Genomic DNA, 15603 nt, shown 5'->3' with positions numbered 1-15603 from the left:
TTTGCTTTCTGAACGGCCAAAGATGTCCAATAACGATTTTTTTAAAGGCAGGAAGGAAAGCCCATTCAACACTGAAAAAAATCTGGATGTGAAAATAAAGAACTGAACTACAATTCCCAGTAGCACGCGAGAGAAGCAGCAGACGCACGCGCTGTTTAACAAGTTAAAAAAACTTTCCTTGTACGCATGCGCGCGGCACGTTGAACCACTCCACCGCACGTGGTCGGGAGAAGACTTACCTGCTCCCCCACCCTCACAGAATTCATTGACGCACAGGGAAGCAAGCTCTGTCTGTTGCGCTAGAATTCAACGCATCACGAGAAGCGCCTGCCCCGTCTTGGTTACGCACGCGCACTTCCGCTGAACGCTGACAACCGCTTACAAACTGTCCTCCTCAAGGCTCTGGCGTGCCGCATGACCGGTCATACGCACCCGCATCTCTATTTCGATGCGCTTCCGTTGGTGAATATACCGGTCGAGTCCCGCCTCATCTTTCTTCTGATTGGGCAGGGGAGACAAGAAGAGACTTCCTATTGGGCCGCGGTGTTGCTATGGCAATAATCGACTGGGTGGGTGTCGGTGTTGGTATAGGCAAGGCGGAAGGAAGATGGCGGCGCTGGCTTCGGAGCTGCTCCTCTTGAGCGATGCAAGCCGCTTCCGAGCAGATAACCTGCTGAGCAGCGAGGACTGGGGTGAATAGAAGAAGTAGTGGGCCGAAGGAGGGGGCAGCGCCTGTAGGCCTGGGCGAGGCGTCGGTTTCAGGGTTGGGGTTGCGGGGGGGCGCTAGAATATAAAAATTCTCTGATGAAGACTCTCGGGGCTTCAACTGGTGGTATCAGGCCGGTATGCAATAGGGTATAACTTTCCGCCAAGGGGAAGCTTCACCTGTTGCACTTCTGCCTGCCAGAGACCTAATTGGAGTGGTTAAAGGTTACCGCATAAGGAATTAATTCTTTATCTATCTAGCAGGAAGTTCTTTCAGTGTGCATTGTCGTTCACTAAGGTGTTGCAAGACTAGGTGGTTCTTTTGACTAGCCTGTAGTTATTAAAGCTGAAGAGATCTGGTATGGAAGAAGGAGGAGGCGTCTTTCTGCATTTTTTTTATTACACACGTTTAATAGAATGCATTGCATAAATGATAGCAGAAATTACACATGCTGCAAAACGAGTAGAGGATCAAACGACATTATAAGCTGTATTTCCAGTTTTGTTCAGGGTTGAGTGGGTGGCAGCCTTAACAGTACAGTGAAACAAAGTTGGAAGAGGAAGCATGTAACTGGGTAATCCGTACAGCTATTAGTGGAAGGTAGTGGTAGGAACTTAAGTGAAAGAAAAAGTCCAGAGTTGCTGGGAGACAAGTGGCATATACAGTTGTTGTTGTTATGGTTGGTCACACAGCCAGATGTTGAGAAAAATTGGGCATTTTTGTCCCCCTATTGAGTCCTTCCCATGGACCTGAGATAGGCAGATGTTGTTGTTTAATAATGTTAAAGGTATCGTTGCAGAATGTAAACTGTTCCAAGTAAAGCTGCCTTTTGCAGTTGACTGGTGGTGATTTTGTCAATGCTGATGAGGTTCAAGTGGTGCTCCAGATGTTTTGGGATTGTACCCAAGATGCCTGTTATTTTGCTTTCTTTTGCCACAGTCGTTCTACTTCTATTTGCAGGTCTTTGTATTTTGTGATTTTCTCCAGTTCTTTCTCTTCTAGAAAGAACTGGTATTGCAGTTCTCCAGGTATTTCAGTGTCCACTATCCAGACTTTTGTGTCTTTCTTATCAACAGCTGTTAAGTCTGGGGTTTTGTGTGGCAGGTGCTTGTCTGTTTGAATGCTAAAGTCCCGGAGCACTTTGGCTTCCTCATTTTCTATTACTTTGTCTGCTTTGTGGTCCCACCAGTTCTTGCTTGCAGGCAAATGGTATTTCTTGCAGATATTCCAGTGCACCACTGTGGCTACTTTGTCATGCCGTATGATGATGATTTATTAGAGAGAACCCACGCTTGAGTCAACTAATTGCTCATCCGATTGAACTTTGCTGCTCTCCCTTCAGATGCAGGCCTTTACAGCTGCTTGGATAATGATGGAGATGTGGCAGCTGAGCTTTTCCCTTGCCTTGAACACAGCATTATGGACAGTGGCGGTGCCCATTCTACGGTGAGAATACCTTTGCCTTTAGAAGAAAAAAATCTGCTTTCCAGCATGCCTCCCATGTGATGACAGGGCATACTTCTCATCTCTTTGAAGTCTCTCTTTCTTTCCCCTCCTCTATAGCTTTATAAAAAACTGAATTCAGTGTACCTTCGCATCATGCTCACTCCCACTTCAGCTTGTTTGTTTCTTCTGATGTGGTTCATACATTAGAATGTGTGAGTTCATTTGGGGTCTGGCACATCTGTGTTGAAGTGATCATCTTCCTAGTTATAATGGCTGGCATGACATGGGCACCATTTAGATTGCATTCCCAAGGGTATTACCTCCATCCCTGAAAGTGGTATTAAATTGGAGCCCCAAACTATACCTCTTCTATTCGTTCATCACCGTCACACTTTGCTCCTCAGATAGGAGTCAAGCTTACTGTTTCACGCAGATGAAAAGCTTTATTTTCTATATCTTCCTTTCTGTGCCATCAGTTCAGTAATGGGTTTGACTTGGACATGGAAACTATGCCTCCAGACCCACCTTGGGATCCTTTGCAAGAATCTCTGTTCCCAGGTGAGTACTTTTTCAGTTGTGGGGAGGCAGGCTATTGAGAACATGTTGCAGAACTGAGAATATGATGTAGGATCTGATTAAGCAGACTGTGATTTACAGAAGTTTTTATAATAAGCCCATTGATTTTTAAGCTGTTTCAAGATTGTATTTACTGCAAAACAGTAAGATGGTGTCATTCTGGAAATGATAGAGTAGGATGATATTCATAAGGAAGAGATTTGTGTTAGGCTAGCCTACTTTCTCAGGTTAATGCTAATGTATATACATAACTTGCCTACTCACTGGCTATTTAGCAAAATAGGATCAGAGGCAACTCTTTTGCATGCTGGAAATGCTAGACTTTATCTCCAGTACCTCCTGTTAAAAAAAAAGATACCTTTAGGAAGACTTTGGAAAGTCATTGCCAGATGGAGTAGAGAGGGTTGGACGAGGTCAGACAATAAACTACTTCATATAAGCCGCCTAGAGTCATTGTGTATGAGGTGGGCGGCAGAGAAAATTGATAAATAAACATAAATCTATATTTAGTAGCAAAATTCTTTTCAGTAGGAGAAGGATGGATTTTGCCTTTGTGGCTTGCTGTCTTCCCAGAAGCACCTAGATGGTCGCTGCCCACATGGGCCTTTGATCGGATCCAGCAAATAGCTTTCATTTCTGCTTCCCAGAATTGTTTAAGCAGTGCAATAATTTGTCTGCAAGTAGTTTCGTGCAGTAAGAGTAGCAATGGGCAAATACAAGGTTGTGTCTGTCCTGAGCCAAAAAAACTGAAGCAAGCTTTTCTAATTGATTGATAATTAAATTGCCCCTTTGTAGGCAGAACAGAAGAGATAAGAGGTTCAGTTGCCTGCTTTTTCCTCTTCCCTGTCCTCCCCCCACCTCCCCTCCCCACTTCTGACTTCCTTTCTGATCCAGGCTGAAACTACAAAACAGCATGCGACTTGTGACTTGACAGTTTGTCCTGTTGGATATTATCTTGGCTGCAATATATTGCTTAAAATAAATGTAGATGCACTGCGGAGCCAGTTAAAGTCCATGCAGCCTAGGAACTGCAAGTCACTTTCCCCTTAGTTAGAATTCTGTACCTATCCAAATTTAACTATTAGTGCAAATCTGTGGAGGAGCATTCACAGCTGTTCTTTAAGTGGCATAGTTAAGAAGCTGCAAAATCAGATATTTAGGAGTGATAGGAACTGTTCTGGAAAAGGAATAGTTGGGCGAGGTTTACGTAGGACAGCACTTGTGGTAGGTAGCAGCGTGTGGCTATGGGTTTAGCAACTGCAGAGTGGATGAGCTCTGCACACAAGACCACTTGCTGGTTTCTCCCGTGCCTTGGTTTTTAAATCAAGTCAGAAGAAATGTGAATCTATATCAGATAATCAGATTCTATCATTTAGAGGGGAATAAACTAGCCATGGCATTGGGGACAAGGCAGTTTTTGGACCTGATGACTTTTCAGCTCTAGGTGGAAGAAAGCAGGAAGTCTGACAGTTTTTCTTAGCTGGGCTTGCTGTTGAAGGGTTTTGCTTTTCCTTTCGCTAAGCTATTATAGGCAGGAGGTGTAGCTGCCTGACCATGCCTTCAGAGAGTTACAGCCTCTCAAAAGGGCAACAGTGAGAGAGAATCTGCTGCTGCTTCTGCTGACCCAGATGGAGGGAACTGGTGGCATGGCTGTTGAAGCTGAGTGGGGTGAGAGGCAGAGGGGAGACAGTTACAAGCACCTTCCCTTTGTCTTGGGTCAGCAGGCTGGCCGTGAGAGTGTCTAAATAGTTCCCCTTTTTTTAGAGTTGCAGGTAAAGTCGGAGCCGGTCTCCCCTGCCTCATCTCATTGCTCTGATTCATCTGTGGCCTCCTCCGATTCATCTGCTGCATGCTCCTCTTCTGCAGAGCTCTCAGAGCAGGTAGGTCTTCTCAGAGACCTCTTTATGGAGAACTGGGGATTTATTGTACTTTAATTCATTACACAAGGCACCATGATAGCGAAGGCATGCCTCCTTTACTTCCTATAACCGGTAGGATGCAGTAGTTGTCATAATTTTTAGGAATAGTAATAACAGAAATAGTAAGTAACAAAAATCCTGTAAAACATATAAATGCCCTTCTTGAAAAAAAACTTTTGTTTTGTTTTGTTTTGTTTTGTTTTACTGATGCTTGAGAAGCATCAAGATGGAGAATCTTGATGCCTCTGTTGAGACATTCATTTTTCTTTCAGGTCCCTGGACCAGCTGATGTGATTGGAGTGAAGACGGAGCATCCCCCAACCCCTCCGTGCATGTTTGGAGATGTCCTTTTACCTCCCTTTGGAACTGTCCACATCAATGTAGTCCCAGCTTCTGAAACAGGTATGTTGGAAAGGATTGTGTAGGAGCGAGCCTTTATTTCTTGCTTCTGCAGCAAGATTTAGATTTAGAATTAGAATTTAGTAAGAAATGGATTGACTCCAAAGCTCACTCTGGTGCTCAGAACCAATGAAGAAGATGTAAATCCTGGAGCTGTGGTATCCTGTGCACTAAAAAATATACTGAGTACAGATAGTCCTCACTTAACAACCATTTGTTTAGTGACGGTTTGTACTTACGAAGTGTTGAAAAAACTGACTTACGACTGGTCCTCCCACTTGTGACTGTTGCAGTGTCCCTGCGGTCAGTTTGGGTTCTGGTTCACGTTTATGACTGTTGCAGCATCCCGTGGTCACGTGATCATCATTTTCAACCTTCCCAGATGGCTTCTGGCAAGCAAAATCAATGGGGAACTGAGTGATTTGCTTAATGACTCGGTGGTTCACTTAATACTGCTGCAAAGAAGGTTGTAAAATCAGATTGGATTCGCTTAATGACCGCTTCGCTTAGCAACTGGAATTCTGGTCCCAATTGTGATTGTTAAGCGAGGACTACCAGTATCTTTTGAAGGGGAATTTAGTATAACCAAATAACCTATTTGTTAGTTACAATTAATATGTGACATTTTCTTTCTGTCTCACTGCATCTTCTACAGACTTTTCATACTGTGTTGCCCTTCCTGTTCTTGGCCATGTATTTAGTTTTCTGAGCCGAACCAACATTTTGTATTTCTCACATCAGCTTTTATAATTTAAATCCTAACGGCATCTCACCCACACTAGTTAGAATGTTAGTGAATATTCATGACTTACTAGCAAGCATCAAAACTGGAGCACTTTTCAATGTGAAGTTTTTTTTTTACTTATGATAAGTACTTCTGATAACATATTGGAGAGATGTCATACGGAAAAGTGTTATCTCTGAAAATACACATTTTGTATGTTTTGTTTCCTTTTTAAAGTTTTTTTTCCCTTTTATAATTTTGTGTATTCTTTTTCTTCATTTTTTTTATTTAGTTTAAAAAAAAGAAAAGTCTCAAATGGCCTCATTTGAAATAAATACTATGGTAGATTATAGAAAGATAGGAAATATGATGTAACTTTAGAGAGAGAGGTTAAAATATATTTATACTTATAACTGCTGTTATAAGTATATCAGAAGCCACTTCTTTATATCTTTTTTCTTTCTTTCTTTTCTTGTGCTTTTTGCTTTTTCTTACATTTCTTTTTTTTTCCTTTATATTAGTTTGCGTTAGTTGTTATTTCCTGGTTTAAAAGTTTGAATAAAAATTATATTGAAATAAGCAGATAAATAAATAAATAATACTTGGGCATGGATGGTGTCAAAACTGAGCTCGTTGAAGAAAGGGAGTGATAAATGTCTATACAACCTCTCATTTATTTACTGTTCTTTTTTTCTTTTTTCCCCTCCTTCAAGATGATAATAGATCCCCTCTTCTCCAGCTCAGGGGGCCGTATCAGTGTAATTAGTTGGGCAAGACTTGAAGAGCTGTGATGGATTCTTGTCTGTTATTTGGGCTACTCGCTTCTGTTTCAGGGAAACCGGCAGCTCCCAATAAAGCGGAGAGCATCCTGAGTCGGAAACCCCCCCTTCAGCCAAAGCCCGTGGTGGTGGCCGCTGTCCCAGGCCAGCCGGCAGCCGCTTCCAGTAAGACCATCCTGTTGCAGCCTGTACCTGTCACCCAGTCACAGACTGTCAACCCTGGAATCTCAGGTAACCAGACCTGGGGGACTTCCTTCAGACATTAAGGGAGTAGTTTACAGTAGCTGCTGCGTGCAGCCTGGAGATGTAGTATGGGAGGAGTGTGGGATTCTTTGCTTTGGGGGGGCATTCTGGGAAAAGGACTTTGTTTTCTTATACGACGACTATGGCGTACATGAAGCGGTGTTGTGGCTTTTTTTTGCCTCCTTTCCAGCACAAAGTGTTGTGATTTCCCAGTCTGAGCTGCTGCATCTCCCAGTGTCTGGTTTGATCAAGGTTCAGTCCCCTGTGAAGGAAGTCCTCCCACCTAAGCCAGGCCCCTCCGTCCCGAAGCCAGAAGCTAAAACCATCATCCCCGCACCAACACAAATAGGACCCTGCAGCCAAGAAATCGACGTAAGTCCTGGCTTTTCGTTCTAGAGCGTTTTCTCTTCCAGCGACATCAGATCATGGGCAGATTCACAAGCAAGGCACCTCGGGCATAGCCACACCGTTCTCTTAATCTCCTACATTTTAACAGTCTCCCAAAAGAGAGGGGAGTACAGTAGCCACAGTAAAACCTGTCTCAAGTTTACAGTACATGATTTTTGCTAAGGACTGTGGCCGAAGAGGAAATAAGATAAACAAGGTAAGTTTTACCTGGTGAACAAATTGGAATATTGAACTAAAGTCAGCACAGGGCCTGGAGGATGCGAAGGGTGTTGTCCATGAGGACAGTGTGGCCCACCCCTGATGTAACCCACAGAATTGCATTTCAGAAACAAGCCCCCCAAAATGTACCAGTTGGTTATCCATATAAAATGCCAAAGAGTCCTGAAGACTGAACTTCATTCCTTCTTTTATCTACGCTATGAATATAAATAGTGTCTTCCTTATCAATTTGCTCAAGATCAAGGTCCTGAAAAGGCAGCAGCGGATGATAAAGAACCGTGAATCAGCTTGTCAGTCCCGCCGGAAAAAGAAGGAATACCTCCAAGGGTTGGAATCCCGCCTGCGAGAGGCCCTAGCGGAGAACGAGCGGCTGCGGCGGGAGAATGCTGTCCTTCGGCACCGGCTAGATGGTGTCGTGGATGAGGTGAGCCCCTTCCGCCAGGGATGGGACTTGTGGGTTTCTCTGGGAAGCACATAGTCAGGATTACCCCGTATCTTGGGGATGTGGAGCTGAGAGCTTTTGCAGTTTTCAAATGGGACGTGCAACAGAAGGTCACTGTGCTTGCTCCATCTGCCTGCCAGCTGAAATGCCGCAGTGCAGAATATTAGCTAGCTAGCCAGCCATGGACCTCTGGGATAATCCATTTTGATTCGCTCTCCCCCTTTCCTTCCGCCTGAGCCGGGGTGCTTTCTTTAATTGCAGCTCCTTGAAGACAGCACCATTTACGAAGTTAGCATGGCACACTAAGCCACAGCCAAACAAACCATTGTATGGCTTAGCATTATGCATGAGCCCAGTCACGTAATTCCTCATTTTCCCCCCTGCTGATACAGGAGATGGTGCCACATTCTTTTGCTACTGAGCTGGCTAGTTCTTAGTAAGTTGGCATGCAGGGGTTGGCGCCTTCATCTTTTGAAGTGCTTCCTGTAGTTTTGCAGATCTTGGGGTTCTGTTGAAAATGCTGATATGACCCTCTTGACCTCTGGGAGGTTTTATTTCTCCAATTCTGATGGCTGTTAGTTTGCAGTCAGTAGGATAACTTGGGTGCACTATTGGAAGACTTGAAGGATCAGGTTGGAGACAGATTGTCCTGGAGAAAATCTATCCATGTGGTCACTAAGAGATGACCCCAACTTGATGGCACATAGTCAGTCAGTCAGGATAACTTAGCAATTAGCTGCTCCAGTTTAGCTCTTCCTAGGTAGCAAAAAGTTGGGAAGAACCACAACATTTAGTCAGACAACTAGATTAGAAGGAGCTATAAATTTTGAATGCAGTGTGCCATGATGCCTGATTACTTGCCTGTCTTCCCATATAGAACAGCGACCTGAAGTTTGGCTCCGGGAACCGAAAAGTCATCTGCGTCATGGTTGTGCTGCTCTTCATAGCCTTTAATTTTGGGCCTGTCAGGTGAGACTTCCAGGCACTTTGGGGGTTCCATTCCCAGCGTGGGTTGCAGGATTGTGTCGCTTATCATTCTCTGTCTGGAAGCCCTTTGAAGTTGCCAGACTGCTGGGACGGTCAGCTTCATCTGCTGTGGGTGTGCATGGGCAAGGGTCCCCCAGACACGTTCTTACTTGTTCAGTGGAATGGCTTGGAAGGATTTCTCCTGGTGTGAACCTGTTTTTGGGAAGAACGTTGCCCATCTGTTGAATCCATTTCTATAGAACTGTGTTGTAGCCTACACTGCTGACTCTGAATTTTCAAATTGCTTACTTCTTTTTAGTTGTTATTCATTTTCTAAATTCAAAACTGCTTAATCTTTTGCTTTTGAAACGTGTTTGCCTCATGTTGGAGAATCCTACCTTGAATCACTGTTCATACCTTTGGAGCCTGTAGACCAGTGTTTTTCAAACCTGGCAACTTTTAAGAAGTGTGGACTTCAACTCCCAGAATTCTGGCCAGGGAGTTCTGGGAGTTGAAGTCCACACATCTTAAAAATTGCTGGGTTTGAAAAACACTGCTGTAGACTTAACTTCTGTGTTTTAAAAAATATGGCTTGGCCATGTTGTTAGTAATTCATTGTCCCTCTCTGGCTTCTTCCCCCTGCCCACTTTATGCCTCTGACAAGTGGGCTCTGGTTCACAAAAGCCTCAGCCTTTAAGTGGTACATAGTTTTCTCACCCTTACCTGTGGCTCTGTAAGGGTTTGCTTTGTCCTCTGTAAGCTTTGTGTATCTCTTCCTGCTGCCTCCAGTTGACTCTGTTTTTCTGCTGTGCCACCTCTTTCTTGACAGTTGTGGGGAAGCTGGGCTGTCCTGTGTCTTCTTCATGTGGCCTTGTCTTCACTGTGAGGGCAGATTTAGGGAGAATTGGGGTGAAGTGCTTTCTACTCTGGCCCATTCTTTGGGGGTTATGGGGACGTGACACTTTATTTTTACAAAAGGATGTTGGTTTGGAGACAGTTCACTAGACTATATAGGACAGAAGATACAGAAGACATAATTCTGTGTGAAGTGCCTGGGAGTCTGGGACCTAATTCCACTTTTTAATATCTCCAGCATCACCGAGCGCAAGGCTGCAGACGTGTCTCAGCCCAAGCAGGAACTGGAGTCTGGCCCCAGCCAGAGGCATCTTCTAAGCATTACACAAGAAGCTCTTGAAATGCCAGAGGAGGAGCAGGAGGAACAGCAAGAGGAGACCCTGGCAAGGCTAGGCAAGCCCCAATTCCGGTAATTTGGATGCGGAAAGTGTGGAATGATATAACGTGCCAAGAGAAGCAGCTGCCCACAATTCCATCCGTTAAATCATGTAGAGCAGTGTTTATCAACCTCAGCAACTTGAAGATGGGTGGCTGGGGAATTCTGGGAGTTGAAGTCCACCCATCTTCAAGTTGCTGTGGTTGAGAAACTCTGATTTAGAGTACCCTCATCGCTGGAAAGATCCTGTTGTACCAATCGAAGAGGACATTCATAGCTCAGGGTTGGTCCTCTCTGAGCCTTGTTGTTTTCTTGCAGATGTTTCATTGCCAGACTAGGCAACATCTTCAGCGCGAGAAGGGGTGGGCCTTGCGCTCTGTTTATATACAGTGGCTTGCCTGGCTTGTCTTGGTGGGGGTGTTGTTCTCTCCACAGATCCTGTTGTGTTTTTTAAGTTGCAGTGTCTTCCTGCCCAATCGCATGAAGGGTGTCTAAGTGATTGTAATGGCATGTGGGAATGACCCTGGGAGACAGGAGGGAGAGCCGCAGCCTAAACAACAGTCTGATAAAATCAGTCCAAAGAAGGGGTGGGGTAGAGAAAGCATCTCAGAAGGGACTCTCTCTATTTTTGGGGAGAATAAAAGTAAGGGAGGGGAGAGGTACTTCTAGACTTGCAAGATTCTGTTATTGTAACCTTACAATAAAGGTGGTATTAGTACTCATGGTTGGTGCTTCTTGCCTGGACTACCTCGGAGGGCATGATGCATTTGTATTTTTAAAATGGTGTCTTGTTTCTAGGACAGAATGCTCCAAGAGCTGCTTGCTTTGTGTGATACTAAAGCTGTCATGCTTTGGGGCAAGTGGTTCCTGTTTGCAAATGAGGGGTGGGTTTTATCAGCCCAGCTTTACCTGTTGAATTGCTGAGTAGCTTCACTATCCATGCTTTGTCTCCCTCTCCCATGCTCAGGAACTTGTCAGCTCCCTTCTCAGATATGAAGGACCTCATGTTGAGGGACCTGGATGAGCTGTTCCTCGCTTCAGATTGCCGCCAGTTCAATCGCACTGAATCGCTCCGGTAGGTCCTCTGGAGGAGGTAGTTGATACGGCTCAGCTATTAGTTTAGAGCAGCGTTTCTCAACCTCAGCACCTTTAAGATGTGTGGACTTCATGGCTGGCTGGGGAATTCTGGGAGTTGAAGTCCCCACATCTTAAAGTTGATAAGGCTGAGAAACACTGGTGTAGAGGCTTTCAGAGCAATAGCTAATTTTCCACTGGCCTTTCCCGCCTCTAGGTTGGCGGATGAGCTCAGCGGCTGGGTCCGACGCCACCAGATCAACCGGAGGAAGCCTGTGCAAACTCACAAGGCAGCTCAGGGCAGCCAGGTGGGACATGACACGTCTGGAGGGGAAGGAAAACGGGCCCCCGGGGGACCCCCCAGAGGCTGGACAAGGAGCATCCAGTAGCTTGGAAAAGAAAAGTGGGGTATTAAAATGCGAGAAATCCTGGTGTCTCTCACAGGCATCTCCCCCAGCCTTTCCTACAACCCCTGTCTTTGGGATTTCAGGCCAAGCCACAAAGGGAGCCTCCAAGCCCTTCCCGCTACGTTCCAGCCAGCCCCCCCAAATACCCTGAGAGGTAAGTGGCTCTTGCGGCAGATCCTCCTGCCTTTTCCCAGGGGATTTCCTCTGGAGTCTCCACCCTAACGGGAAGACGGCGGTTTCTTCTACTCTTCCCTGACTACTTGTGGGTTTTCCGCCTGTTTAAGGCTGACCCTGCAGGGTTTCTTACAGTAGTACGTGGGTGGCTCCTTCCATTCGCGTACGTAAGCAGAGAAAACTGCTGCGGTGATCTTTAGCGTGGGAGATCCTATCTCTTCTTTTCCAATTATTTGAAGGAGGGTGTAACTGTGATTCCCGCTTAGTTGGACTAAGCCACCAGTAACCTCCTATGTCTTTCCTGGGACAGCTGCCAGCATGACATACAGGTAGTCCTTGCTTAATGATCACAATTGGGACCGGAATTTTGGTTGCTAAGTGAAGCAGTCATTAAATGAGCCTGATCCGATTTTATTACCTTTTTTGTGGCGGCCGTTAAGCGAATCATGCGGTTCCCCGTTGATTTTGCTTGCCAGAAGCTGTCCGAGGAGGTTGAAAATGGCAATCACATGATCATGGGGTGCCACAGTGGTCATAAATGTGAACCGGTTGCCAAGTCCCCAAATTGTGATCACGTGACTGCGGGGATGCTGTGACAGTCATAAGTGTGAGGACAGGTCGCAAGCTGGTTTTTCCAGCTCCATCGTAAGTCTGAACTGTCACAAAACGAATGGCTGTTAAGTGAGGACTACCTGTAGTTGCCCGTTGCTCTCTTCTCTAAGCTGTGTATCATTGACCCCCACTTTTCTCTCCCCATCTCCATTTCAGACCCCACTCCAGTATCCTATGGCTTTGGTGAAATGCTTGTGTCAGGGCAGAAAAACGTTTCTCTACATCTTGGTTCTTTCACCCCTCCTTCTAGGAATTCTCTGAGTCAGTTACAGGTGTATCAGCATCCTGACCGTACGGAGCATGACTTTATGGATGCCATCGACCGCCGAGAGGATACTTTCTACGTCGTGTCCTTCCGCAGGGTGAGCGAGGATCCGTCTGCCGTGCTGTTGAACCCCAAAGAAATGTTTGCAGACAGCAGGGCAGCTTGTGAAGTTTGTGGGCTGGTTGTGTGAAGACCAGCCCGGTGTGTTCAGAATGTGGTGGTCCAGGTTTTGCTTCTCCCTTAAAGGGAAATTAAGATAGCAACGGCAAGAGCCCTCGCGTGTGGAATAGGTAGGTTAGAACTCGGTCTTATGCTGCAAGTTGAAGGGGACAGGAGGCCTGTGGAGGGAGAGAGGCAAACAGAGGGTTTTCCTTTTAAGTGTGAGAGGATGCCAACGTCTCTGTCTCTACGTTAAAGAGTAACATATTCGTTCTTTATGAGGCCAAGAACTTAGATCAGTGTTTCTCAACCTTGGCCACTTTAAGATGTGTGGACTTCAAGTCCCAGAATTCCCCAGCCAGCATGTTAGTAAAGTTGGAGTCTCAGTTGAGAAATGGTGATTCCTTTTAAGAAAAAAACCTCATCCGTTTGGTGGTGAAGGATCTGGATTACATTGTTTAGGTTGGCCTCCCCGCTTCTTGCTGGAAATTGCAGGAGTTGCGGTTCCAGGCTCTGGGAAGCCCCACAATTGTGCCCTTGTGCTGAGGGAGCTTCCATTTTGCACACTCTCTGGCGCTGGGTCAGTGGAAAAGCGGGGTCTCACATGTTGCCTCCTTTCCTCTTAGGACCACTTGCTGCTGCCTGCCATCAGCCACAACAAGACCTCTCGCCCTAAGATGTCCCTGGTGATGCCTGCCATGGCTCTGAACGGTAAAAGAAACCAGAAGCCTGGGGAGAGCTGGGCCACGGCTGCCCCCCCCCAAAGGCGGCCACCTCTCAGCCTCTCTTTCTCTTCCCCAGAGAGTCTCTATGGCTCCTCCTTGGGCTACGAAGTCATGATGCAGGTTGACTGTGAGGTCATGGACACCCGCGTCATCCACATCAAGAGCTCCACGGTGCCCCCCTTCCTGAGGCGCCAAGGCACCCCGTCCGACAACCGCACCCAGCCGTCCCCACCTGCCTTTTCTGGAAGGACCCCCCGGACAACTTTGCGGTCCCACCGCCCCACTTTGTCCTCAGCCCGGCGGCATTCCCATCGCACCCTCTACCTTGGGGAGCATGGGGGGGGTTAGCTGGGGTCCCAGAGGCGAAGGAGTTTTGGAAATGGCACTCTTCCAACCAGGGACTTGGAGGCCCTCGCTCCTCGGTGCACCCCTGCCCGAGTGATGGACAGATGCACCGCTGCTGGTGGCCAGCCCCCGTTTTGGGGGCTGGTTGGGCAGATCTCCTTGGGGGCCTTTTCTCTCTCCCCCGCCCCCCAAGCCTCTTTCTCCAGAAGTTCCTCGGCCCACGCCCCGCTGCTTCTGAGAAGGCTCAGCGGAAGTTTCTTCCGCAAGGAGGGCGTGCTGGGCTGCTGCCGCCACTGGCTTCCTGCCAGCCGAAGGGATGCCGTGGCCCGAGCACGGCCCCAAAGAAACCTCTGGCTGCTCTGCGCTGCCTGCTTGGCAGGGAGGCCGAGAAAGAGTTGGGTGAATCAAGGGACGGGCACGAGAGGTGTCTTCAACTGCTGTCTGCAAGCTGCAAGTGTGCGGGTGTAAGACGGATGAGCGCTCTCTTTTGTACAGAGGGGGAGACTGAATGATGAGCGTGTGAGTTGGTGGGCGTGTCGAAGCGTGTGTGTTGTCTTCTCCAAATTTGCTCTGGTGGCACTTAGGCCTGCTCTTCCGGGTCTTTTTTGTGTATGTATTTTCCCTAATTGTGTTTTTTTTAATAAAAAATAGCTACAAATAAACGTCATGCTTAACTTATCTTTTTTTTGTTCTGATTTCCAAGCAGAAGGCAGACCCTAATCTGACAGCAAAACAGCACCAACCGAAAGCAAAGCGCCATGTTTTGTGGTGGGTTTTTTGTTTTTGCTATGAAGTGGCGCTGCGGTGTTACACGTGCAATAAGTATTTGTGAGAACAGCCAATACTGATTCTCATTTTGAGACTGAGCCCCAGTTTCAAAACTTCCTCCCAGGAAGACTTGCATGCTTAACACACTTCAAATGTCAATATTCAGAAAGGATTTTTCTTGCTGAAATTAGGAGCTATCGTCATCTTAACTGCAGCCGTCATGGAGAGCATGTAGCTCCATTGATTTCTCCTCATGCTCTGTAAACTTAAAAGCAGGCTTTGGGATTTCACTGGTATAACAAGGTAGACCAGTGTTCCTTAATCTTGGCAACTTTAAGACCTGTGGACTTCAACTCCCAGAATTCCCTAGCCAGCATGGTTTCCCTATGGCTGGCTAGGGAATTCTGGGAATTGAAGTCCACAGGTCTTAAAGTCCCCATGGGTGAGAAACACTGAGGTAGACATTGGTAGCTGGAGCAAAGCTGCAGCAAACAGTCTAAACATGTTGATGGGTGTTTGGGTTTTAGGCAAAATTCTTTGTCAAGAGCACTGCAATGGAAATGGACAAGGGGGAAAATGTATCTTGTGTGTTAATGGAGCCTCATCTTACATACACACCCACACTGTGATACACAAATTACCAGCGTTAAGTCCTTTTATTTAACAGTAGAAAAATGGGAAATTAACTAATGCAGGGAATCCAAATATTCCAGGTGGCAAAATGTTCAAATATAGAAAGATCACGGACAAATAACTCCAGGCTTGTAGTTGCGGGATTTTCACAATCGGGAGCCGTGCGCAAGAACCGTTTCTATCGTGGGAGATGCTTTCGCGGGTTTTGGGAATTTCAGGGTGGTGATTACAGGTGGTGCAAATCCAGCGCTCAATTGCAAAGCGTCACCGGGTTAACGTCGCCGTCTGTCATTTGCTTCTGCCTTAACGCCAGGCGAGCGAGATAAACTACTGTCGCGGATGCCTAAGGGAGGGGGGGGACTACAGCTCCCAGAAGCCCGCGT

General features: G+C 46.5%; 1 protein-coding gene across 1 annotated transcript; it reads left to right on the top strand.

The window, feature by feature from the left end:
• The first annotated feature begins 566 nt into the window (after nt 1-566).
• On the top strand, nt 567-14495 carry ATF6B (activating transcription factor 6 beta). The gene is made up of 16 exons (XM_063296365.1): nt 567-692; nt 2049-2152; nt 2629-2710; nt 4493-4608; nt 4920-5049; nt 6604-6780; nt 6977-7164; nt 7658-7843; nt 8739-8830; nt 9921-10091; nt 11026-11133; nt 11350-11440; nt 11623-11693; nt 12576-12687; nt 13376-13460; nt 13551-14495. The coding sequence occupies exons 1-16, from the start codon at nt 608-610 to the stop codon at nt 13820-13822; spliced, it is 2070 nt and encodes a 689-aa protein (XP_063152435.1). The 5' UTR covers nt 567-607; the 3' UTR covers nt 13823-14495.
• The last annotated feature ends 1108 nt before the right edge of the window (nt 14496-15603 follow it).

Source organism: Candoia aspera, chromosome 2, assembly GCF_035149785.1.
Source record: "Candoia aspera isolate rCanAsp1 chromosome 2, rCanAsp1.hap2, whole genome shotgun sequence".
NCBI lineage: Eukaryota > Metazoa > Chordata > Lepidosauria > Squamata > Boidae > Candoia > Candoia aspera.
This window is presented reverse-complemented; position numbering and strand designations above follow the sequence as displayed.